Source organism: Felis catus, chromosome F2 (assembly GCF_018350175.1).
Source record: "Felis catus isolate Fca126 chromosome F2, F.catus_Fca126_mat1.0, whole genome shotgun sequence".
Taxonomy (NCBI): domain Eukaryota; kingdom Metazoa; phylum Chordata; class Mammalia; order Carnivora; family Felidae; genus Felis; species Felis catus.
The window spans coordinates 44,119,857-44,147,352 of NC_058385.1; the positions used below are offsets into that span (position 1 = coordinate 44,119,857).

General features: G+C 41.0%; 1 protein-coding gene across 2 annotated transcripts in view; it reads left to right on the forward strand.

Moving 5' to 3' along the window:
• LAPTM4B (lysosomal protein transmembrane 4 beta) overlaps positions 1-27,496 on the forward strand; it is a 78,526-nt gene that overhangs the window by 26,787 nt on the left and 24,243 nt on the right. Inside the window, exons 2-6 of one of the 2 annotated variants that reach the window (XM_045049582.1) lie at positions 4,869-4,980; positions 21,218-21,291; positions 21,646-21,768; positions 24,974-25,072; positions 25,228-25,473. In XM_045049582.1, coding sequence (XP_044905517.1) covers positions 4,869-4,980; positions 21,218-21,291; positions 21,646-21,768; positions 24,974-25,072; positions 25,228-25,302 — 483 coding nt within the window. In that variant the 3' untranslated portion in view covers positions 25,303-25,473. Of the gene's footprint in view, positions 1-4,868; positions 4,981-21,217; positions 21,292-21,645; positions 21,769-24,973; positions 25,073-25,227; positions 25,474-27,496 lie in introns of those variants that run through there. The other variant, XM_023248771.2, reaches the window with a different exon arrangement.

The following is a 27,496-nucleotide window of genomic DNA, read 5'->3' on the forward strand; positions in this document are numbered from 1 at the left end:
CATATGGAAGTAATCATTGTCAAGAACCAGGAAAAAATGTGTGATACCCCAGGAACACTTTGTCAATAGAATGGGAACAATTTGTATATGACCTACCAAAACAGATGAAGTCCAAAGGAGGTGAGCATTAGCTGAACAAGATCACAAATATGCTCACTCTTTCTTTTACATTTAGCTCAGCTGTGGTCATTGCATCATCTGCTCCTGGAAAGTCCTGTCATCTTCTTGGTTCTCATTTCTGGTGACATTTCATTCTTGGTCAGAACTGACGATTGGATAACTTCCATTTTCTCTCTTAGAGGAAGTCCTTTTTATCAGGTGTTCTTAGGGCTTTGACTTAATTCGGCCTTTTCCAGCTGATTCTGTGTAGTAACTACCATGGCTAGTCCTCCCCCGGCCCTTTTGCACAGACCTCGGTCCTCACGGATCACCCTGTCACCCTACTCTATTCACTATATATACCACCCACGGCATGCCACATTCCTGTCGGCAGTTGAGGTTTTAGGACACAGTAAATATGTGTCATCACACGTTTTTGTTATGAAAATTTCACCATGTGATGAAAAGAACACAATGGTGACTGGTCATAATGACCTTCCCATCACATTTTTGTTTTATCTGTGTCCTTTCTCCCTGGACTGTCTCGTGAGGAACTAGGGCAGCTGGCAGGGCATTCGGCCCCAGGACTGTGGTCTGTGGCTGGGGAACAGAGAGAAGAGCCACAGGGCTGGCGGTACAGAGGAGACGATGACAGTGTGCAGAGAGCCGCAGGCACAGCCAGGAATCGGACCCAGGGCCTGCTGTGGAGCAAGAAGAACACCGAACCAGGAGCCAGAACTCAGCTGTCATGAATGACGTGAGCCTGAGCGAGCAGGAGCAACAGTAAGACTAGGCATCAGGCGGTCAGAACAAAACTGAGGGCAGGCCTGAACACCAAAGGTAGAATAAAAAGAGAGGGGCAGATGGACAAGCTAACAACGTGATTCTTTGGACATCCTGGAAATTCTTTCCAGTTCAACATCTCTAAAATCAGCCTCATCTTAGTCCCTCTGTGATCTCCCCTCTTATTTCTGATAATAACAAGATACATCTCGTCACCCAGCCTTGAAACCTCCAATCTGGTTTGCGTCCCTTTGTCTTTGCATTTAGTCACTTCCTGTCTCTAGTGATGCTGCCTCCACGTGGCAAGGCCTTGTGGTTCCAACCATGGCTCTTCCATTCTAGGACCTGAGGAAAGGTCCCATAACCTCTGAAAGTAACGTGTAAGACCAGAGTCTCAGCGCTGTCTTGAGAATTAGAGGGAAGTGGAGAAAACCTTGGTTACCCCTCAGCAGACCTTTGCACTGCTGTCCAGATCCGGGGCCTGCCTCCTGCCTAGCCTCCCTGCCTCTTCCAGCTTGATCTTCCTAATGACATGGCTCTAATCGTGTCTCATCCCAGCTTATGAGCTATTCATTAGCTATTAGCTTGAAGCCCCAGCTTCCTGTCCTGCCCCTGAGGACTCTTCACCATCCAGCCCCAACCTGCATTTCTCTTCTCATTCCCTTACATTTACCCTTCGTGTGCTGTGTTCAGTCACATCTAACTACTTGCTATATTCAGTACAGGCCCCATCCCAGTGGCCCTACTCAGACTTGAACGTGTTCTTTTCCACACCACTCAGTTTCCAAAATCTTCCCATCTTTGCAGCCCCTGTCCAAGTGTTCGCATCTCTGCTGTACCTCCCCATGACCTGAGTCTCAGCCTCAAGTTTCAGTAATACCTTTCTCTGAACTTCCATTAGTCTTGCTCTGAACTCTTGGCATGCTTACTGCTGTATGCTTTGTGTTATTTGGGCACATGACTTACTTAGCCTTGTATTCGGAGTCCTGGAGAATTCTTGCTAAGCACTTAGCACAGTGCCTATCTGTTGCTGCAGTTAGTAAATGTATTGTGATAAGTAAACTAGGCATGGGGATAATAACAAGCTGATTAAGAACTGACAGTTGTTTTCTCCACTGAGTATTCTTAGCTCCCTTGGCAAGCATCAGTTGACCATATATGCATGAGTCTTTTCTGGGCTCTCAATTCTGTTCCATTGGTCCATGTGTCTGTTTTATGCCAGTGCTGCACTGTTTTGATTAGTATAAATTTTGTAATAAAATCTGAAATCAGAAAAAAAAAACCCCAGAGAATTGACAGATGCGTCGGAACTATAAGGACAGGGAAGCCGTGGCGTAGCACTGGTTCAGATCTGGCAGCCAGGCAATGTTCCATGCCAGCCAGGAGCTTTTATGTGGGTCCCATGGAGGTGCGAAGAGGTAAGTGAACTAACGTGAGTGGCCATTGTATGCCAGTCACCCTTCTAGATGTTTTACATGATTTACTCATTTGAACCCCAGCCAGGTCACCGTCTTCCCTTTCTTGATATTCTTCATGGGCTTCTTGTTATCCTTAGAATAAAATCCAAACTCTCTTAACACAAGCCCTATGGAATCTCTAAACGTGGCCTGCATTACCTTAACCAGACACTGCACTGCTTCTCACTCTGCCATCATCTGCTCTTACCCTCCCTACTCTACCATTAGGTTAAAGCTTTGCCCATGAATCTCAGAGTTCCCTTTTCAACCTTAAAACCGACCCAGTGCGGTAACAGTGACTATGCTGTCTTCGTGTGGTGCTTTGCTTTTTCAAACTACATTCTTAGGTTGTTTCATCTGATCTTACTTCAGCCCATAATCTTTGGGCTGCCTTTTTCAAAGACAAGAGTATAGAAGGAACGAAATGCCAGGAAAACTTGACAGTTTATCAAAGAACATCCTTGCCAAACATCACATGCCAGTTGTGGGACTAACTCATACCTTTCTTTAAGCTTTAGATGTGTTCTGAAAAGCTTTGTTCAAATAGAGTTTGGCTAAACACACTCTCCTTAAAATGTGCTAAGAAGTTTCTGGGATCTTTGAAGAGAAATAAGTGGTTCTAATAACCACTGTGGGGAGGATAATTGGATAGCAGTAGGACTGAGAGTGACTTCACTATATACCCTTTTGTGCCTTAAAAATTTTTTTAACCATGTGTTGTCAAAAAACAATCAGACCATATGAGATGATTTGGAACAAAGAGGAAGAAAAAGAATTATTCCAAATCCTACAATAATCCTAAAACAACCACCTTGGGATTGCCATTGAAAAATGAATTCTGGGGGCACCTGGGTGGCTCAGTAGGTTAAGTATCCAACTTCGGCTCAGGTCATGATCTCATGGTTCACAGGTTTGAGCCCCGTGTCGGGCTCTGTGCTGGCAGCTTAGAGACTGGAGCCTGCTTCGTGGATTCAGTCTCCCTCTCTCTCAGCCCCTCCCTTGCTCATACTCTGTCTCTCATAAATAAATAAAAAGAAAGAAAGAAAGAGAGAAAGAGAGAGAGAGAGAAAGAAAGAAAAGAAGGAAGGAAGGAAGGAAGGAAGGAAGGAAGGAAGGAAGGAAGGAAGGAAGGAAGGGAAAGAAAGAAAGAAAGAAAGAAAGAAAGAAAGAAAGAAAGAAAGAAAGAAAGAAAGAAAGAAAGAAAGAAAGAAAGAAAAAGAAAATGGATTCTGGAGTGGATGTTTTATAGAGCAGACAACCTAACCCTCCCTTTGAACCTCTTCTGTAAATAGGTATTCCAAATACGACTTTTATAGTAGGATATGCTTTTATTTACTGTTGTTAGTAAAAGAATTTCCTTTATGTAATCTTCATGGCTGTTCATTTTATTCCATCCCCATTTGGACAAGAGTAATACACACAAAAAGGAGATAACAACCCAGTCTCATCTCAAGCCTCACCCAAGCTCTTAGCACACCTGCCCCTCTAGCCCCACCACAGTTGGTACACGTGTGTCGCATGCAGCAAGGATGGCCAGGAAGAATAAAGGAAATACAGATGTACAAGTAGAATAGTCAGAATTGCCCAGTTGGTCAGATGTGGGGGTAAGGTAGATGGTAAGCTCAAAGATAATCACGTTTCAAATATAAACAGGAGGCTAAGAGATTCCATTTTGGAATTAAAATTCCTGGATTCACGTCTCATTTCTGCAGGGTGTTAGCTGCCCGATCTTCAGTAACGTTCTTAACTCACAGGCCTCGGTTTTCTCATTGATAACATGGGGATAATTTAGGGCCTATTTCACTAGGGTTATTGGACAGCTTAAGAGAGAGACTCCACATAAAGAAGTTAGCACAGTGCCTGAATGTTTTCCCCTTTAATTATTAATGGTGATGCTGTTTTTAAAGATAGAGCACAAAAAGAGGAGCAGAGATGGGAGATGGTGATTTCCATTTAGACAAGCTAAGTTTGGAGTACCTGAGGGCTATGTATTCTGCAGTGTCCAGAAGGCAGAGATATGGGCCTGGGGTGGAAAGGGGCTCACCTGAGCTACAACAGGAGGAACCATCATGCCTCTGCCACTGTGACTTTGCATTCATTCTCTCTGTTCCCTACATGGTCTCAAAGCTCAGATCGTCTGACCCTCTGAAAACGTTTGATCGCCTAGAAAGACCTGTGGTTGCTTATCACGGTGCACTTGGCTAACTGGAGAGTTTGTGTTTTTCCAACCCCGGGCATCAGGGCTGCTGTGTATGATTGTGTGTGTTGCTCACTGTTCTGGGATGCCAGCCCCAAGGTGGGCAAGGGGTGAAATCTGACCGTTTGCTACGCCCAAGCCATGAGCCTTTGGCTATGGACAGGTGGTGCTTCTGGCTTGGGAATGTTAGCCTGCTCCCGCAGGGGGGCTACCTGTTGTTTGTTTCAATATTGTGAGCCTCTGTTGAAATTGAATTCCATATGGTCAGTTTAAGTTCCTATTATAAGGACCATATCCTTGGGGCACTTAAATTTTTTTCTTTCTTATTGCAGATTATCAACGCTGTGGTACTGCTGATTCTGTTGAGCGCCCTGGCTGACCCAGACCAGTATCACTTTTCAAGTTCTGAGCTAGGAGGTGACTTTGAGTTCATGGATGATGCCAGTAAGTACATCAGATAGCGGTTGTAGATATTTTGGTACTTTCAAGGGCAGGGAATCCTGCTTCCAGTTCTTCCTGTTAAATTACAAATATTGATTCATGGGCCATTTGAACTGATACTTCACTTTCTTTCCATCGTTACAAATCAGATCAACAAATATTTATGTGCTACGTGTGCTCTGCCTCTGTTCTAGGTGTAAGAGTCTAAATAAGGTCTCTTTTGTTTTTTCTTTTTTCTTTTTTTTTCCTTCTTTACATTAACTTTCTCGTTTTTAAAATTATTGCTTTGTCCTGGTCTTTCTACCCTGGGCCTTTTGGCCTTTTTTAGAGGAGTAAATGGCAGGAAACAAGGTCAAAAGGGTCATGTGTACCTCACTGTGTCTTCTATTACTTTCTGTATTTCCCTGTCTTCTAGGAGATGATCATTTTCCATTCCAGAAACTGTGTTGCTCATTATTTAGTGGACTTAGGCCTTTCTCCAATAAATAGAAACATACACAGGGATGTGGGTGTGGGATAGGCCAGAAGGAGGCTAGGCACCCCAGTTCTAAGCTCATAGGCATCTTTTATAATTATAGTCACACTGTGTCCACACTAACTGAAAGGGGCAGTGCTGTGCATAATCCCAAACAAAAGATCGTGCAAATTTAGTTCTCTTTGGCTTTGGAGAACTTCAAATGCATTAAAAAAAATGCTGGGGCAAAATGAGTAAGGTGGGGAGACAGTGACTCAAGATGCAGTTTTAGGGATAGACCGGGAACATTTGGAAGATGTTGAGGCTTGTGGGTTCTGTTCTCAGAGTGATAAAAATGCTTTTCAGTGGTTTTTAGTAATTCAGCAGTTATGTGCTGATGTGTGTTTTACGGAGATCCCTTTTGTCACTGAGTGGAGGATGCATTTAGGAGATTGGTTTGCAGTGGGGCGGGGGGAGTGGGGGGGTTCCCTGTGATCCAGACTGTACTGAGGATGAGGAAGAGGGTGGGTTTGGAGGTAGGATTGAGAGAACTTGCTGGTATGAATGAAGAAGGAAAGTGAGGAATCAAAGATGATCCCTGCTTTTCAGCTTGAGTAAAAGAGCTGATCTTCACTGGGGTGAGAGAGAGTCTGGGGTCAGGAGATACGAACACACCTGGGGGGAGAGGACTTGACTTTGCTTTAAGTGACTCACCTGGGGGAGGGGACTTGACTTTGCTTTAAGTGACTCACCAGGGTCATTAGGAGTCTAGGCTCTGAAGCAGAAGGCTGACCATGCAGTGTATTAAATGTTAGCATGGGCTAGTTACTACCTTTCTGTGTCTTCCATTCCTCCTTCTGAAAGAGTGGTGATCATAGTTGCCTCACGGGATCATTGCAGTGATTAAATCAATTAGTGCATGAAAAATGCTTAGAATGGGGTCTGGCCCATAATAAGTGCTCAGTATATTTTGCTGCTTTACTAGCCATTCTTATTTAGGTATGTTACAGTTGAGACACGAGCTGTCTTAAAGTGCGGAGATTAAAAAGGTGGTTGGTTATGTGACCCTATAACCCAGAACTCAGATGTCCGGGCTGATACAAATTTGAGGACATCAGCCTAAAAATGGTATTTATGTTAAGGACATAGTAAAGAGAAAAGTAAAGTGGTCCTGGATTGAGCCCTGTAGGAGCCCCAACAGTAAATGTCAGAACATTATATTCTCTTGGGGTTTGGAACCTTCTCAGACTGAGACCTGCTCTTTCTCTCTATTTTGAATTAACCCTGTTACTCTTATGGATTCTCCCAGAAAGGCTAATGAGTTCCATTAATATTAAATTAATATCTCTGCCTTCCTTCCCCTGAGCTAAAAGACTATGTAAGCTATAAATATAATGTTTGATTGACATTTAAAAACAAATGATCTTTTACCATTGCCAGTAGCAGGATTTCCTTTTCTAAGGTAATTGAGGTTAGAAAAAGAAGTTTTAAATGATACGGCTATCGTTCTCTCTGAATTAAACAGTAACACTATATGCCTTGTTCTAATTGCTCGAGACTAAGCTGGGTAATGAGTTTCTGACCGTATAGGCTTAATTTAGCTGTCTTCAAAGGCTTGCTGGTACTTAAGACTTTAAAATAGTAATTGTTCTCTAATGTCCTGGATATTAGTTCCAGTGCATTTGAGGTCTCGCTCATATTTCATATATTTGAAAAAAATGAATGAAGAGTTTGTAATTACGTTTAGGACTATCAGTCATTTAAATCTCATCGTTATAAAAAAGGTACAGAAGAGTGGATATTCACTTGAGTGAATCTTTTTTTAACTTCTTTCCTCTTACATTTCCTTTTCACATGTTTTGATCTCTTTTTGAAAATAAGTTTGTAAATAAAAGTTCACTGCGTTTGACAAGCCTTTGTATATTTAACTCACATATGAATAGAATTAAATAGTCCTGGAAATGGGTACAATCAATTGCTTTAAATTGTGCTTCAAAATTATGGAATATAGCAATTTTAAGTTGATACCTTTTTGGAATGGTGGTGGCCATCTGAAGATTTTATCCAGAAGGACAAAGCAGGAATAATGTTTCACTTTTCCTTATGATATTTTCCTAAAATGATCTGGTAGAAGAAGATGTATTATTTAAATCAAAATGAGGCGTATGGGACAATCCACTGGGATAAAGAAAGAAAACATGAGGATTTCTCTTAAAAAAAAAATCTGGCCCTTTAACATTTGTATTTTTATATTTATTTTATATAATGTAAAAGTATTAGTGATAATACATATTTATAATTTATGAATGTATATTTCTTATGTGACACACCCATCCCCTCAATTGTCTCTACTAAGAATGAGTAAGGAACTGTCATTGATCAGAGGAAACAAAGGAGATACGGCTAAATGTAGTATGGGATTCTGGAACAGAAAAAGGACAGTAATAGGGGAAACAAGTGAAATTCACATAAGTTTTGTAGTTTATTATAGCATTATAGGAGTGTCAATTTCCTGGTTTTGACCATTACTCTGTTTTTGATGATAAATGGTTACTATTAGGGGAAGCAAGATGAAGGGTATATTTGAACTCTACTGTTTTGTTTTAAAAAAAATTTTTTTTCTTAAAGTTTGTTTATTTTTGAGAGAGAGAGCAGAGGAGGGGCAGAGAAAGAGGGAGACACAGAATCCAAAGCGGGCTCCAGGCTCTGAGCCGTTAGCACAGAACCCAGTGCGGGCCTCGAACCCACAGATTGTGAGATGATGACCTGAGTCAAAGTCGGATGCTTAACCGACTAAGCCACCCAGGAGCCCTGAACTTTCTACCGTTCTTGTAACTTTCCTATAAGTCTAAAATGATTTTGAAATGATTATAATCTATTGATTTAGAGGACTGAAGGATAATGATTGAAAAGCATGTATGTGCAGCACACTATATTAGACTCTCATAACTTATTTTGTGTAGAAGTAGGCTTTGTAGCATTTCATTTTATTTGTGAAATTTTAGTGCATTGGCAAAGAACTGTGACTGGAAGTGTCAGGGCTGTGCAGAGTGTCAAACAACAGATCGTTCAAATTAATTTCTGATTAATTTTGCAGCAGATTGGTCTTTCTAGTCAAACTTAGTTTTATTTACCAAATGGACACACCTGGCCTAAGGAAGGAAATGGCCATAAAACTAATCAAGAATGGATGGTTACCATATATGGCCATCTGATTTAGGATAAAGACACCACTGCACTTACTGGAGAAAGGATGAGCGTTTGATAAATGTCCTGAGTGTAATCAATCGGGGGAAAACGGGTACTTCACGAAAGAAGATATCCATATGACCAATAAGCATATGAAAATACTCTCTGCTTTATCAGTTATAAAGGAAACGCCAGTTACAAGCACAGCAGTGAATCATTGCACCCCTCCAAAATGGCCAACATTAACAGAACTGATAATACCACCTGTCCATCAGGATGTGGGACTATGAGAGCTCCCAGGATGCTTCTGGGAGTGTAAATCATACAACCACTTTGGGAAAACTAAAGCTGAACATACATCTATCTACTCTGTAGTTCCATTCTTAGATCTGTACCTTGCAGAAAATAATGCTTGTGTCCATCATAAGCCACTTATAAAAATGGTCATAGTGGCTTTATTTATAATAGCCAAAAATTGGAAACAGTCCAGATTCCCGCCAATGGTAGAATGGACAGAAACGGAGTGATCAGAGATGAAACAATACAAGCAAAAGGAGTGATGGGGATTCACTATACTTTTCTGGGTGTTTGAAAGTTTTGATTAAAAAAAACTAAGAAATGGAAAAAAAAAGAACAATCAACTAGGGCTTTCCATATGGCTCTTGGCACCACAGTGTAGAGCTCTCCTTGCCCTGTCATTTGGAAAGGGCCCCAGGCTGCCTACCTGCTGTCTATTCACATACCCCAATACAGGCTTGGCAGTCAGTCTACACAGCTTGTCCACTTGTGCATAAAGATCCCAACAGTCTTGAGGAAATAGACCTGCATGTGCAACAGCAGGGGAAGCCGGCCCATAGGAACCGTCCGAGTCCTTTATTTTCATCCATCCACCTTCCCAGTCTCTTATCTATATATTTATCTTTTACATCATATGACTCAAAGGGTTGCATATTCTATGCTTTGACTATATCTCGCTTATTTTTTTAATGTTTATTATTTGTTTTTGAGAGAGGGAGAGGCTGCGTGAGTGGGGGAGGGGCAGAGAAAGAGGGAGAAAGAATCCCAAGCATGGGGACATGGGGCTTGATCCCACGAACTATGAGATTACAACCTGAGCCAAAATCGAGAGTTGGACGCTTAACCAATTGAGTCCGCCCCTTGCTTTTTTTTTTTTTTTAGGATACTTCCAACGAATATTTTCAAGAAGACCTTTTGTAACGATGTAGATGTAAGAAGACCACTAGGGATAATGAAGGGACATGGAAGGAGGGGTAGGTAGGAGGCTGTGGTTACTGGAGCTGGGAATGAGAGACTCCTACAGGGTTAACCTCCTCATTAGGAGCAGTGACATCAGGTCTAGGCCCACGGCCAACCCAAGGCAACGTCACCTTCCCTCTGATCTCCTGTCTAGGCTTCTCGTTGACTGAACTCCACAAAAGCCAGAGGGTAAGGGAGGCTGTTGATGAACCATACACATCTGCCTTCTGGGGCAGAGAACGGACTGGATGGTGAAAGGCGAGTGGAAGACTTCTGGTAGAATCATTCACCTGTGTACCTGGATGTTCCTCTTAACCAAACTACTTTGCTGGGTGCACGTTTCTCCCCTTTGCCTACAAGAATAAAGAACTTTGCCAGATGTCTTTTTAAAATTGGATACATGCAGCCTATAGGTTCCCTGGATTCATTTCAGGTCCCAGCTTGGCCAGAGGCTGAGCAGGAACTAAGTTAGCTCAAGCATCCAGTGTTCTTCCTTTTGTGTTCTTTTCTTACCTGTAACTTCTCTGATGACGCATTTTGTTGTTGCTGTTGTTTGCATTTTAATGTGTTTGAAATCAGGATGTGATTTACCATGCAGCATGGATTTAGTGTGAGGATCTTGTTTTTTCTCCAAATCTTTATTTTGAAAAAATTCAAACCTTTCAGAGAAGTTTTATGGACAGTGAACATCCATCTTGCTTTTTCTTTTTTTATTTAAGTTTATTGAGAGAGAGAAAGAGGGGCAGAGAGAGAGACAGAGAGAGAGAATCCTAAGCAGGCTCTGCACTGTTAGCACAGAGCCCAGTGTGGGGCTCGAACCCACAAACCATGAGATCATGACGTGAGCCAAAACCAAGAGTCAGACCGACTGAGCCACCCAGGTGCCCCATCTTGCCTTTTTCATTAATAATAATTTGGAGTTTTTCATTCTTTATAGAATTATCTCTTACTAAATAGCGAATAGGTATAAAACAGTATTTACAAAATACCAAACAATGGTACAAGTACTTATGTACTCATCACTCGATTTAAGACACTGAATTTTAGCTTACTTTCGAAAGAGCACTATGTGTCCCATCCTGATGGCATGTTCTTTCCTCTGATCCCAGAACTAGCCATTCTGCTGAATGGTTGATCATTCCTTTGTGTTTCTTTATAGATGTCCACATATATTTGTGTCACTAATTGATCTGTTGTTTAATTTTCATGCTAATAAGCTTTATAGAATAGATTCATGCAGTATGCCTACTTCTGAGACTTGTTTTTTCAGTTTTACTGTGCTGATGAGAAAGGTATTCAGACACTTGTTAAAGATGGTAAGGAAGACTTTACCCAAGAGGGGTTTTGCAGTAGGCAAGAGGTCAGACTCAACTACCTCTCCAGCAAGGACGGTGGAGCATTGTCACCAAGGAGCAGGTGGGGGGGGGGGGGGTCAGTGGATGGAAAATTACTGAGAGGAAACATCAAAGCTGGGGAGATTCTTGCTAGACAACTCTAGACAACTCAACAGGATTCTTGCTGAAAGCAGACCAGCATGGCAAGTTACAGAGGCTGGGGGATAAGGAAATTTGATCAGATTATCAGGGTGATCAGATACTGAGGAGAGGGGGTTTTTAGTAAGCTGACTCAGTAGGATTCTTGCCAAAACCAGACTAAATGGGCCATGGGCAGGACCCAAGGTGTTTGGTTGGAGGAGAGAGTCGTCGTTATGTGTCTACATGTACCTGGGGAGACCTTTCTGCTAGCAGCACCCAGTTGCAAGAGAGTCTGGGAAATTCAGGTTTTTAGCTTCCTAGCCTCTGTAGAATAGGCAGACACACTAGGTGGGAATGAACGCTCAGTGCCAATTCCCCATGTCCTCAGCAAACATGCTTTAGTATATGGTGAACCTGACCCGGTCCTTCTTTTTCAGAAATCTTCTGACCATTTTTGCTTATTTATTTTTTCGCATCAGTTGTCCAGTTCTCAAGCAATCCTGTTGCGAATTTGTTAATTACAAATGTTAAACTTACACATTAGTTTAGGGGGAAGTGATACCTTATATGTTGTATTTTGTCCAGTTACAACTGTTTAAAAAATGGCTTTATTGAGGTATAATTTATATACCATAAACTTACCCATTTTAAATGTACAAGTCAATGATTTTTGAATTTACAGAGATGTGTGCAATGTTTGTTAAATGTCTGATTACGGCTTACAACTTTCCAGTTAATACACATCTTCTTCAGCATCCATCAGTAATATTTCCAAAAATTTTCCATATAGATCATACATGTTTTTATTTTTTTATTTAAAATTTTTAATTCCAGTATAGTTAACATACAGTGTTATATTAGTTTCAGAGGTACAATATAGTGATTCATCACTTCCATACAACACCCAGTGCTCATCCCAAGCATACTCCTTAATCCCTATCACTTGTTTTGCCCATCTCTCCACCCACCCCCGCCCTGGTATCCATCAGCTTATTCTCTAGAGTTGAGAGTCTGTTTCTTGGTTTCTGTCTCTTTTTTATCTCCTTTGTTTGTTTTCTTAGCTTCCACATATGAGTGAAATCGTATGGTATTTGTCTTTCTCTGACTGATTTATTTCACCTAGCATTATGCTTTTTGACTCCATCCATATTGTTGCAAATGGCAAGATCTTATTCTTTTTCATGGCCAAATAGTAGTTTATGTATATGTATACACACACACACACACACACACACACCACATCTTCATTATACATTCATCTATTGATGGACAGTTGGGCTGCTTCCATAATTTGAGTGTTGAAAAGAATGCTCCAGTAAACACAAGGGTGCATGTATCCCTTTGAATTAGTTTTTGTACTTTTGGGATAAATACCCTGTAGTGTACTTACTGGATCATAGGGTAGTTCCATTTTTAACTTTTTGAGGAACCTTCATACTGTTTTCCAGAGTGGCTGCACCAGTTTGCATTCTCACCAGCACTATACGAGGGTTCCGTTTTCTCCACATCCTCACCAACACTTGTTTCTTGTGTTGTTGATTTTAGCCATTCTGACAGGTGCGAGGTGGTATCTCACCGTAGTTTTGATTTGCATTTCCCTGATGAGTGATATAGAGCATCTTTTCATGTGTCTGTTGGCCATTTGTATGTCTTGTTTGGAGACATATCTTTTCATGTCTTCTGCCCATTTTTAAATTGGATTATTCATTTTTTGGGTGTTGAGGGTTTTTAAAAAATTTTTTTTAAGTTTACTTATTTTTGAGAGAGAGACAGAGTGAGTGGGGGAGGGGCAGAGAGAGAGGGGGAGAGAGTATCCCAAGCAGGCTCCACACTGTCAGCACAGAGCCCAGTATGGGGCTTGAACCCACAAAGTGTGAGATCATGACCCAAGCCAACACCAAGAGTTGGACGCTTAACTGACTGAGCCACCCAGGTGCCCCAAGGTTTTTTTTTATATATATAAAAATTTCTAAGTTTATTTATTTTGAGAGATAGAGTGAGCAGGGTAGGGCAGAGAGGGGGAGAGAGAGAATCCCAAGCAGGCTTTGCACTTTTCAGCACGGGGCCTGATGTGGGGCTTGAACCCACAAACCGTGAGATCATGACCTGAGCTGAAATTAAGAGTCAGACGCTTAACCAACTGAGCCACCCAGGCTCCCCTGGGTGTTGAGTTTTATAAGTTCCTTATGTATTTTGGGTACTAATCCTTTATTGGATATGTCATTTGCAAATATCTGAATTGGAATTCAGTATGTTGCCTTTTAGTTCTGTTGTTTCCTTCACTGTGTAGAAACTTCTTTATTTTATAAGAACTTCATACAAATGTTAGGATTATTCATTCTAGGTCTGTGAAAAATGCTGTTGGTATTTTGATAGGGATTGCATTAAATGATCTATAGATCATTCATGTTTTTAATTAAATTTCTTTTATTTCCTTCTCACGGTCTAGTCATGACATCTTGGTTCTCCAGTGAACATAATCACTAATCACACAAAAAATGTAAATGCTGTTTATTGCTTTTTCTGTTTTTATATAGAGACTTAACTATATCAGTATACATCTCAATATAAGCATGTAGCTGGCAGGAACTAATTTCCTTATATTAGATTCTGTGAACTTGACATTTTAAGTAAGTTTCCTGAATTAATTAGTTCTTCCTAACTTTTTTATGGCTCATTTTATTATTATTATCTTAAAGTGTATTTATTTACTTTGAGAGAGGAGAGCTCATGAGCCCAGGGGAGGGGGAGAGGGAATCCCAACTAGGCTTCGCACTGTCAGCACAGAGCCCAACGCGGGGCTTGAACTAACAAACTGTGAGATCATGACCTGAGCTGAAAATCAAGAGTTAGAAGCTTAACCGACTGAGCCACCCTAGTGCTCTGTGAATTATAGCTCAGTTAAAAAAAAAAAAAAAATATATATATATATATAGATAGATATACATATATATAGATATACATATATATAGATATACATATATATATAGGTATACATATATATAGGTATACATATATATATAGGTATACATATATATATAGATATATACATATATATATATACATATATATGAAAACAACCCAGCCCAAATAACCATTTCCTCCAAAAAATTCTTTTTTCCCCTTGTCTAAAAGTAATCCTGCCCCTCTGACCTCCCTTAGCTCTTCATCAACGAACTCCTCTTGGATTCTTCCTTCCCTTCCCAGTTCTGATGCTCAACATCAGAACAGAGGTTATGTCCTGATGGTGTCCTCACAGTGTTTATCCCATATTACACACCTATTGATTGTTTATGAAATAAATTTTGAGTTTAAGAATAAAGCTCTAAATTAGCATGTTGCCAAAAAACTCTTCTCTCTGAATGTACTTCAATAAAAAGTTGCAAACAGTTGTCACACACTTATACAAAAAGTGTGTTAGAACCTTCCTTCTGTTTTAATGAAATAAAACTAGTGCCTTATTGTTTCTTCCCCAAACTTTCAACCTCAGAACATGGGACCCCATAGTAGGGACTTGAACCTGGGTGGTTAGGGCTTTATATTTTGCTTTCAGTAGGTCATATTGTTGCTGTGAATCCATCTGAAAATAGTTCTCCTCTAGACCTAAGGGGTGAGAATATATTCCACAGAGTGTTTGTTTTCATAAATTGCGGTGCCAGGAATGTGGCCAAAATGACAGAAACTTGAGACATGGCAGTGACTTATGACCAAAGAAGTAAGATGGGTACATGAATGAAGTAGTTATCTCGCTAGCTCCAAGTTTTATGGGAAGGAAAGAAACCCAAGAAATATAAGGGAAAGTGGAATTAGAATATTTATTTAAAAAAATATTTTTTTAATGTTTGTTTATTTTTTTTTTTTTAATTTTTTTTTCAACGTTTTTATTTATTTTTGAGACAGAGAGAGACAGAGCATGAACGGGGGAGGGGCAGAGAGAGAGGGAGACACAGAATCGGAAACAGGCTCCAGGCTCCGAGCCATCAGCCCAGAGCCTGACGCGGGGCTCGAACTCACGGACTGCGAGATTGTGACCTGGCTGAAGTCGGACGCTTAACCGACTGCGCCACCCAGGCGCCCCTAATGTTTGTTTATTTTTGAGAGAGACACAGAGCACGAGCAGGGCAGGGGGCAGAGAGAGGGAGACAGAGTCCGAAGCAGGCTCCAGGCTCCAGGCTCCAAGCTGTCAGCACAGGGCCTGATGCTGGGCTCGAACCCACCAACCATGAGATCATGACCTGAGCTGAAGTCGGATGCTTAACTGACGAGCCACCCAGGCGCCCCATAGAAGTTGAATATTTAAACAAAGACATTTCATGAAATCAAGGCCACTAAAAAAAATGAAAGAAATGATTTGAATCATTATATGAAAACACACATATATGCGCACACCTACATACACCTTTTTTGTATCATAGGCTAGCATGATAATGTTGAAAGAGAAATAAATTGGGGAAGCTGTTTGCAACATTTATGATAGACAAAAAGGTAATATTCTTAATATATTGCAAATTGTGTCAGGCAGAACACTTTCAGTTACAAGAGATTGAAACCAACTCAAATAGGAAAAAAGCAAGAGGTTTGGGTGATTAAGAAAAATATTAGTCTCACCAATAATAGAAAGAAAATTAGAAAAAAATAGAGACACATTTCATAGAACTCCGTTATATGCCTTTTTTATTTCCGTGATTGACTATCAGAAAACATTATCTAATTATGCCATTTGTGGCCTGTGGTATAGCTTTTCTTAGGATCCTTTTCAAATTAGAGCTGCATTATTGAGGCAGGACGTTAATTTAGGGAACAGTGTGAGGACAGTGTGTCTGACTGGGTTGCTACTAGGAAATAATGTGTCAAGAATAAGTAAAGGGTGGAGCACCTCAGTGGCTCAGTTGATTGAGCATCCCACTTGGGTGCAGGTCTTGATCTCGCGGTTCGTGAGTTCGAGCCCCGTGTCGGGCTCTGTGCTAGCAGCTCAGAGCCTGGAGCCTGTTTTGGATTCTGTGTCTCCCTCTCCGCCCCTCACTTGCTCACGCTCTCTCTCTCTCTCTCTCTCTCTCTCTCTCTCTCTTTCAAAAATAAATATTAAAAAAAAATAATAAGTAAAGGGCATCTATCCCTGTCACCGACCAGTACTGTTACTGATTTTAAAAATCCGTACGTTGTTGTTGGAACTGTTTCCTCTTTTATGTCTGACGTCATTAAAAGGAATGAATTTTAATCCCTCAGAGTTACTCATGTCCACCAGGGTGCACTCACTACACACTGTCAGAGGAGCCAGCATGTGCTCCAGATTGCTAGGAGATAGAAGGTGTATTAGCCTGCTGTGTCTTCTCTGCTCCGTGTTTTTATTGGATTTACACTTTGATTCTACCTAAGCTATTTCACATGCTTGTCATATATTCAGTCCAGTTGGTGTGGTTGGTATAATCATTTGTACGGACAGAATTTTGAAAATTTCCTCATCTCAAATTAACTTTTTTTTTTTTATGGTAAGTAGTATCTCACTATGAATGGTAAACGGATATTCTATGACTTTTCTCTTACTTTTGTGCTTTTTAAATTTCTCTATCTTTTTAACAAGGTTTTATTTATTTATTTTGAGAGAGAGAGAGAGAGAGAGAGAGAGGGAGAGAGAATCCCATGCAGGCAGTGCAGAACCCTACACAGGTCTCAATCCCAGAACCATGAGATCATGACCTGAACTGAAATAATAAAGAGTTGGACATTTAACTGACTGAGCCACCAGGCGCCCCTGTGCCCCTAATTTCTCTTCTTGGAGAAGGAGGTAAATTTAAACATTTTTTATAATTATATGAGATTTAGTTCTGGAGTTTCTTTTTACTTCAGAATAGGATATGCAGGCTATATTAGTGTTTTTTAGGTTATATTAATATTTTAAATGTTTGAATACAACCTTGAGTTTGTATACCTAGAGTCTCTTTTAAGATCTGTGAAGTAAAGAATACCCTATAAATGGGCTGGCTTCCATTAATTTTTTTTCTCATTATAAAATATGCTTGTACAGAATTTGGAAACCATCTCAGTAGACAAAGAAGAAAATAATAAACTTCTGCCTGAGTTCCGGTTTCAGAGATTGCTATAAATTCTCATAGGTTTTGCACATAGCAAGTACATACCGACGTCCAATTCCTTTTAGGGAGGCTGCATGGTTTTCCTCCCCAGCTGGGTAACATCCCGGTGAAGAGTATAGACTCATCCTTCTTGGGGAGAATATCCCATCCACCGCTTACTAGCTGGGCAGCCTTGGGCAAGGGACTTGCCTTCTTCTAGTCATCTTTTTCTAAAATGCAATTATTAATAGTACTAACCTTTTAGGGTTGTCCTGAGGATTAACATAATAACACAGCGCCTACTTCACTCCGGAAAGAAAGCACACATATAAGTGGGGACCGTAAAAGCAGACAATGGACGTTCCACGGTGGTCATAGCTTTATGTAGGAACGGAGAGCCTGATGACCCTCATTGCTTCATATGCAAATGGCATGCTAGAATGCATCCACGTGGGCTTACATATGTGTGTGTGTGAGAGACTTTCCCTTTGCTGTTAAGGAGTTAAGTCTCTCAGCTTTTGTTTTGCGTATAAAATGTATTCAAGTTTATTCCCCTCACGACCCTACAAGAATACCGTAGGGCATACATGAACTTTCCTTGTAGGTATCTCTTCCCTCATAAGAGGGAAAAGGTAAGCCAACTTAACATTAAAATTATAAACTACAAAATCTGTATGTATACTTTAAAGAATTTTTTTAAGTACTGGCTAGTACTGGTCATCCTCTGAGGATTTCATAACCGTATCTTTTTTCTTTTTTGAGAATGAAATGTTGAATTTATTCCACTAAATCCATATAGATTAATCTCAGGAACCTTCATTTTTAAAATTTTAAATATGGCAGATGGTCTTTGTTGATATACCTGCGTTGCTGTCCTAGAATGTACTTTTATCCAATTCTTCTGTTTGTAAACCTCCTTCCTAAAATGTCCTCTCCTCTCTGAAGCTGAGGATGCAGAGAGGATGGTTCTAGAAGTGGGATGTTTTCCTTTGGAGGATCACCTGTAGGAAGCAATCGGCCACATTGGTTCATTGGTCAGTATTGAAAGCTGAAGAGGAAGCAGCAGTCTTAGCAGAACCAGAGATTTGAAATCCAAGAGCAGGACTAGTCACAGTTCAGCCTTTTGGTGCAAATACTGTCTCAGCGGGTTTCATAACTTCTAAGCCTCGTTTTGTGGTCTGCTTGGTGGGAACAATGTCGTCTCAGAGTTAAGAGGACTAAATGGGGTATGCGTGAAATGCCTCAGAAACTGCCGGCACCATACAGATGTTTTACTGCATGGGTTTTTGCACTGTCTTAGCTAGTGAGAATCCCACAGTAGAACTGCTTTAGAAACCCAGTCATATGTGGGGGCGCCTGGGTGGCTCAGTCGGTTGAGCATCCGACTTCGGTTCAGGTCATGATCTCACAGCTCTTGAGTTCGAACCCCGTGTCGGGCTCTGTGCTGACAGCTCAGAGCCTGGAGCCCGCTTCGGATTCTGTGTCTCCCTCTCTCTGCCCCTAACCCACTCTCATTCTGTCTCTGTCTCTCTCAAAAATAAACATTAACAAAAAATTAAAAAAAAAAAAAAGAAACCCAGTCATATGTACTAATCTGAATCTCTAGGGGTGTGGGACTCCTCAGTGACTCGGTTAAGCGTCAACTTTGACTCAGGTCATGATCTGACAGTTCATGGGTTCGAACCCTGCATCAGGCTCTGTGCTTACAGCTCAGAGCCGGGAGCCTGTTTCAGATTCTGTGTCTTCCTGTCTCTCTGCCCCTCCCCTGCTCATCTTCTCTCTCTCTCTCTCTCTCTCTCAAAAATAAATAAACATTAAAAAAATTAATCTGAATCTAAAGACATAATAACATGACCTCTTGAATAAATGTTCATTTAGTCCCTGCTGTGATATAGGCAGTGTTCTAGATCAGCACTGTTCAATAGAAAGAGAGTACAAGCACATATGTAAGTTAAAATTTTCTGGAAGCCACACTTAAAAAGGTAGACCCAGGTGAAATTAACTGTACTACTTTTTGTTTATTTTTTTAATTTTTATTTTTGTAATTTTTTAATATTTATTTACAAGAAAGAGAAAGAGAGGGAGACAGATTGCAGGTGGGGGAGGGGCAGAGAGAGGGAGACACAGAATCCGAAGCAGGGTCCAGGCTCTGAGCTGTCAGCACAGAGCCCGATGCGGGGCTCGAACTCACGAGCCATGAGATCATGACCTGAGGCAAAGTTGGATGCTCATCCGACTGGTTTGTCTTATTTAACTCAGTATATCCAGAATATTTTAGCATGTAATCAGTATAAAAATGATTAAGATATTTTACATTCTTTTTTTTTTTTTCAAGTTTATTTATTTTGAGAGAGAGAGAGAGAGAGTACGAACAGGGGAGGGTTTGAGAGAAGAGAGGGAGAGAGAATCCCAAGCAGGCTCTACACTGTCAGTGCAGAGTCTGACCTGGGGCTTGATCTCTTGAATCGTGAGATCGTGATCTGAGTCATAATTAAGAGTCAGATGCTCAACTGACTAAGGCACCCAGACACCCCAAGATATTTTACTTTTTTTTTTTTTTTTTTTTTTTTTTTTTTTGGTGGTAGGTCCTTGAATTCTGGAGTATAGTTTAATCTTACAGCACATCTCACTTCAGACTGAGCACATCACAGGTGCTCTGGGCCCACATGTGGCTAGTGGCTCCTGTGGTGGGCATCTGTCTCCTTCTGTATGTTGGGGTTGCAGTAGTAAAGAAGATGCAGAAAGTTCTTGCCCTCAGGAGGAGTCCTCTAGCAAAGAGAGACTGATAATACACAACAGGTATAAACAAGATCATAGTGATACGTGCTGTAAAGAAAACACGACATTGATGTGGGAGGAACCGGAAGTAGGATGAATACTCAGGGAAGAGCTGTTGGAGGTGTTGATGTTTGAGCTGAGGTGCGAATGATACAAAGGCAGAGCTAGTCCTATGGTACTGGGAGTGAAGGTGCCCCAGTCAGTGGGATCTACAGGTGCCAAGGCCCTACAGTGGGGTGTTCTCTCTGTACTTAGTGAACCGAGTGGTGTGGCTGGATTGTAGTACGTGAGAAAGTGTGAGGAGATTAGAGAGAGATTAGGCATGCTCTAGAAGAAATTACAGACATACAGGCTATGATAAACTGAGATTTTATTTTAAATGAGAAGCCAGTGGAGGGTTTTAATGGGGGCATAAGACACACATGAGTTTATAAAATACATGTTAGGCACTCATGCTTAAAAAAATGCCTAATTTATTGTATATCTAATTCAGTGGACCAGATGACCAAACTTTTTTTTAAAAAAATATCTGTAATGAAGATCGCTTTCCCATTTTCAAAATAAACTTACGCGTAAGTCAGTATGTTATCTGTAGACGTTTTTATGATTCAGGGAGAACTTCTTCTTTTCTTCTTCTATGTCCATTAACTATCATCTTCTCAACTTCTTAAAGAGCTCCAAGTGGTTTACTTCGTATAAAGTTCTCACTTATAATTGGTTTATAAACAAAATGCCTTTGACGAGAGATGAAAAAAATGTTAAAATACGGGGTGCCTGGGTGGCTCAGTCAGTTAAGCGTCTGAGTCTTGATTTCGGCTCAGGTTATGATCTCACGGCTTATGAGTTCAAGTCCTACCTTGGGCTCTGTGCTGACAGTGTGGAGCCTGCTTGGGATTCTCTCTCTCCTCTCTCTGGCTCTTCCCTGCTTACTACACCTTCTCTCTCAAAATAAATAATATTTAAAAAAATGTTAAAACAGTGGATCTAGTACTGATTTTCTCTTTTTCTTTTGGCAGACATGTGCATTGCGATTGCAATTTCTCTTCTCATGATCCTGATTTGTGCGATGGCTACTTACGGAGCATACAAGGTAAGCAGCCTTGAAATAAGGGGCTGGGCTTTTTCCTTGATCCCTTACACTTGTAACCTGTGCAGCTACTTGTAAGAAGGAAGAAGTGATAAGTCTCAGTTTCCTGTAAGAATCTTTGGAAGTTTAAATCTCACATTAATATGATGTGGATGGAAAACCAATTCTGTAGTCTCAGAAATGTCCAGAGGCTTGTTTTTGACCACTGCTGTCTGGCTTGTCAGTTGTCATGACCTGGTTTATTGAATTTCTTGTCCTCCATTTCCCTTCAGATCAAGAAAGGTTTTGTCTGAATTGGGAAGAAACCATATTTTCTCACGTGGAACACATTGACGTTGTATTTTCTGTCCTATTTAGCAACGCGCTGCCTGGATCATCCCGTTCTTCTGTTACCAGATCTTTGATTTCGCCCTCAACACCTTGGTTGCCGTCACTGTGCTTGTGTATCCGAACTCCATTCAGGAATACATACGACAGCTGGTATGTGGCCGTCCCCACCACGGTTCCTTCATGAGGGAAACCCGCAAGTCAGGGATCGAGACATCAGCATATACACACTTGTGATTTTGTGTGTCTTTCACTGGCTTCTGAGTTACTGATTAGAAATTTTTGAGTGTTGTCTTAAAGATGAGATTTTTGGTTTCTTAGAATGCTTGTCAGGACAACATAACCTCTGGAGTAGATAAGTAGGGGCTGTAGTGACTCTATGAGATGCACCTACATAAATCAATAAGCTAGTTACTGATTATTATTTTTGTAAGATGTAGTTTGCTCAGTTATTAGCGAAGGATAGCATTTTGCCTTTGCTGTTGTATGGGAAAAGTGGAACTATACTATATGCTGGTTCCCAAACTGATTTGACCATAGAGCCCCTATCTTCCTCAAGTATCTTTTGGGGACTGGTTTTCTGTTAAATGCCCTTTGTGATCATCTGAGCAAATGCGGTGGGTCACTGGGTGTTCAGAAGCTTGTGGAAGGTGTGAGATTAGAATAATTCTGTGCCTTTACATTTTTAGCCTTCATTTTTAAAGTTGTGAATGTGCCTTCAAATTTAATTTCTTCAAAATCTTAGAATGTTTTAAAGGGGGAGAATGTTCACTCTTTGGAAGTTTGCATTGTCTGTGAGCTCTGGGGAAGGAGCAGGGTTTTCCTGGGATGGGAGGTACAAAGCTGAGGATTTCAGGTGACAGGGGAGGCCAAGAGGAAGTTCAGTGGAAAAGAGAGAGATGGAGCAGGGGGAGGAAGGGAGGGAAGGAATTGTGGCCTCAGAAGTTTCCGATCTTAAGGCAGTCATGCCCAGATCACGTAACTAATACTTAGCAGACCTCGCGTGAAAAGCCTCCAGCGTTTTGCTCCTTAAAAGCATTAGGTTGTCACTGTTATGGTTGTCATTCTTTTTAGTAATAACTTATTCTTGGTTTAGATAACAGGTCCAGGGGCTCCTAGGTGACTCAGTTGGTTAAGTGTCTGACTTTGGCTCAGGCCATGATCTTGCAGTTCATAAGTTTGAACCCCGCATCGGGCTCTGTGCTGACAGCTCAGAGCCTGGAGCCTGCTTTAGATTCTGTGTCTCCCTCTCTCTCTGCCCCTCCCTCTCTCTCTCTCTCTCTCTCTCTCTCTCTTTTTCTCAAAAATAAATAAAAACATTTTTAAAAAATTTTAAAAAACCCCAGCAGGTCCATGTTTCGGTAGCCTGTAGTGTCAAGAAAAATTTTGTGTATTTGCCACGTGTGTTTTTTTGTGTATTGTCCACGTGTATTTCCTAATTGTATGTTATCTCTTGTGGTACAGCTTGAGTATTTCTGCATGAGAGGGTTTCTATATAACGAGCAGGTTGTAGAATTACCTTTTTCTTTAAGGACTTGTGTTTTTACTCTGTAATGAGGACCTAGTGCTGGGTTCCTAAAGTCAACCTTGGAAGTGTGCAGGAAGCATGATTTCAGCATAGCCTGTCACCTTGAGGGGCTGGTAAAGGGGGTGGTGCTGAGTTAGGAGACACTATAAGACAAGCCCTATGGCAGCCCTGTGACTGCTTGAAGAGTGTCCTGTGTGCTCCGTCCCATATATTGCAGAAATGTGTAAGGTGCAGGCAGGCATTTAGAACACTCAGAATACTACCTTGGCTTTGTTATACCCCACATTGTTCAGTCACTTAGCCTTAGAGCTGCCAGTGGTAAAATGATAACATCGGGGATACTGCTGACAGTAATCATAGTATCAGCAAAAAAAAAAAAAAAAAATCACCGTCTACTTTTATTTGTAATTACAAACCAAATAATACAAGTGTCTTCAGTCTGTTCTACTTCAAGATCAGTCTGAGTTGAAGTGGTGAGGCTTATGGATTATCACGATGCTTGAGGATGATGTTAAAGCTCCAGTGACAGCAAGGCCCCGCTGACAAGCTGAGATACAGGAGTCTGCGGGGACCGTTATCTGAGAAAGCTGGCGGAAGGCACCCACTTAATTCTAATGCCTGTTCTGTTCATGTGGAGTCTTGTAAAGTGCAGCTAAAACAAGTTGTGCCTGTGTTCTATAGGCCTTAACTGGACGTAGAAACCACGCTCGCTTTTCTGGAGGAAAGAGTGTAGAGATGTTTGTGGAAGGAGTCACAAACTTCCACTTTAATCCTTTTTTTTTTTTTTATTAGACACAGTAACAATATGATTTCGTGTTGGTCTTGTGAACCAGCACCAAGTTGTTTTATTCTTACCTTTAAGATTAGTACTACAAGAACCCTTCCAGTCTCCAAGGGTAGGGACCAGTTTCATGAGCTGATCACAAAGAATGATTCAGGTTTTATTTCTTGGGTATTTTGTCCAAACCGAAAGGAGACTGAAAACCAGTTGGTGATGTTTCCTGGGGGGAGGAGGAGTCGGGCACATGAGTCATGGGTTTTCTTTGTATTCTTTCTTCACATTTGGAACCTCTTTGTTATGTCTCACAATACTGCTCATGTGGAATCCAAACAGTTATGGTCTTAGGTGATGAAGAAGAGAGGAAAGGGGACATGGTTTCCCAAGCTGCCTTCCACGCACACTGACCCAGGCCGGTTAGAGGAGGGCTTCCCCCAGGCGGAGCAGGGGGCTTCATGGTGGGGCCCTGTCACCCCCAATCATAGGGGCAGGGTTGGGTCCTCCTGAAGGGACTTCTTTGACCTGATACTTCATCCGTATGGTCAGATGGTAGGGCTTGGTCTTTGGTTTTTAACGCTGTGAATACCTACTAGTGTAAAAGATTTGCTCTTTGAAGAGAAGCAGTATTAGCAAAAATACCCTGTATAAATAAAACAGGATTTTAATAGTTTTTCCTCCTTGCCCTGTGCAAGCCCTTTAGTGTGGTCCAGAATTTGCATAAAATCTAAATGTCAGAGGTATATATAGACTACTGACTTCTAACTTTTTGGATCATAGGAGGCAGTGTTACATTTTAGGTCTCATTTAATGAACCTTCCTGTGATTTTTCTTTTCACGAGTTATTGCCTGAATTATGAGTACACTGACCTCTCCCCACAAACCGTTTGTTACTCTTTAATTAGTAGAGGTAGGCTAGAAAGTTTGTAGGGGTCTTACATAATAACTGTCTGCTTTAACTAATTGCTTTTTAATAAGCATAGCTGGTGAATGCCTAAAGAGTATAATCCTGAATGATTAATGAGATTTGCTAATGAGGCACTTTTTATTTGCAGCCTCCTAATTTTCCCTATAGAGATGATATCATGTCCGTGAATCCTACCTGCTTGGTCCTTATTATTCTTCTGTTTATCAGCATTATCTTGACTTTTAAGGTAAGTGTGAATATTTTACTTACGGCTTAAATATTATTAAATGTATTCATGAATGTTGAAGAAGTAAGCAAACTTGTGTCAGTTTTTTTTCTTGCTTTAGATTTCTGAACTGTTTTCTTATTTCCTAACAATTCTGTTCTTTCTCTTATTTATAGGAGAGTAACAGTAACCACATTTCCACAGGCCAACCAAGGGTTATTCTAAAATCCATTTGGGTGGGAATACATTAATGTTATACATTAGGTTGTATGTCTTATATACTGCAACGGCCATTACAATGTCTGTGTGCACTTTCTTTTGTAATTTGTTTTCAAAATGTAATATATTTTGAACAGTGTTCTCTAACCATCTGGTGTATGAATTTATCATTATTTAATAAATTACTTTTTGTTGGACATCAAGACAGTTTCTACTTTTTCACTTGTTAATAGTGCTGCAGTGAATATATTTTTTTAAATGTTTATTTTCGAGAGAGAGAGAGAGGGAGAGAGAGCAAGTGGAGGAGGGGCAGAGAGAGGGAGACAGAGGACCTGAAGCTGGCTCTGTGCTGACAGCAGACGGCCTGATGCAGGGCTTGAACTCACAAACCATGAGATCATGACCTGAGCTGAAGCTGGATGCTTAATCGACTGAGCCACCCAGGCGCTCCTGCAATGAATATTTTTACTTCATCTTCAGTATATTTATTTCCTCAGGATACATTTCTTAAACTTACAGGGTATATATAGTTGGAGGGCTTTTGATAGGTTGTCAAATTGATCTCCCCCCAAACTGGGTGACTGACACCCTGTCAGCACTGTTTCCCCCACCTCAGCAGTTGAGTACCAGCTCTCCTTTTTCATTTTTGTGAACCTGATGATAAAAACTTCACTATAATTTGTGCTTGTGTGCTACCAATAAGTAAAAATTTCTAAATTGTTACTAGACTTTGAACTTTTAATCCTTAACGTCTTTCATTGTGTTTATTTTGGTGTAAACTTACCCAGTTCTTAAAAAAGCAAGCCTTGGGGCATTTGGGTGGCACAGTCGGCTAAACATCTGAGCGTCCAATTCTGGGTCTCCGCTCAGGTCGTGATCTCACAGTTGAGGAGTTTGAGCCCCGCTTCGGGCTCTGTGTTGACGGTGTGGAGCCTGCTTGGGATTCTGTCACTCCTTCTCTCAGCCCCTTTCCCACTTGTCTACTCTTGCTCTCAAAATAAATAAATAAACTTAAAAAAAATTTTTTTAAATAATCAAGCATCAGTAAGCTTGAAGAAGCCTCATTTAGGGAGAAAAGTCACTTCAAACAGGTAATATGAAGAGGAGTAGGGGATTATTTGTGTCTACATTTTCCCCACGAAACTCTGAATATGTTGATGTTGCCCGTGTAGTTCAGTGCTTCAGGTTTGGGCCAGTTTTATACACGGATTTGGAGGCTTTACCCCTCCGTGTGGTTCTGCTCCTCTCACCCCAGCCTTCCGGCTGCGCAGTTAGCCCCGAACGTTGTCCTTTGCCACCCCAGGTCACCCCTGTCACATGCAGAGTTGGCAGCACCGTCTGGCAAAAGGTCATCAACTATCAATCCTCTCCTCCTGGTAGTTTGTCTTTCACAGGTAGACTCTTTAGTTTCTGCCTGCTTTCGGTCCCCCCACCTACCCTCCATGCTTTCAAGTTGTGCACATGTCTTACTCCAGATTCTATCATTTTTGCCTGAAGGAAGGTTAGTCTGACCAAGCCTCTTTCTGCCATTACCAGGAGCTCGGAGGCTGGGACCTCCGAGTGCTCTTGAAGGCATTTTCATTCGTATTGGAAATGCTTGGAGTTGTTGAGTCTGATTGAGCTTCTGTCACTGCTGCTTCTCGCCGAGTGGCCAGAGCCATGGTTTCCTCATTTAATAACTAGCAATAATGGTGAAGAAAACATTCTGTGCAGTGACTGTGAGGTTTAAGTGCCCTAATGGATGGGAAGATGTGTCATTCATTCATTTTCTCTGTAAATATTTATTAAGGGTATTCCGTGTGCCAGGCTGTGTTCTAGGTACTGGGATTTGGTCGTGAATAAGAACAATTTCTGCCCGAGGGTGCTTTTATAAATTGCAAAACACTTAGTTATCGTTATGATCTAATAAAAGGCACAATACAAATCTGCCCCCACCCTGTGGGAAATGTGTACTTCTCCTAATATTTCGTTACATACATACCTATTAACTAGACTGCATTTCCTTGGGAACGTAGACTATGCCTTCATGTTTATATTCCACTTAGTACTAAGCTGATGCCTTGCACGTAGAGACTCAGTAATGATTAAATAAATATGAGTCTACATGTTGTGACTTCACATATCAGTTTACCTGATCAGTGGCTCTCACGACCTGATTTCACTGTTACTGTTTAATAAGATTAATCACCACACTGGTTCCCTAGGAGCCCAAACCAGGACGCGTAG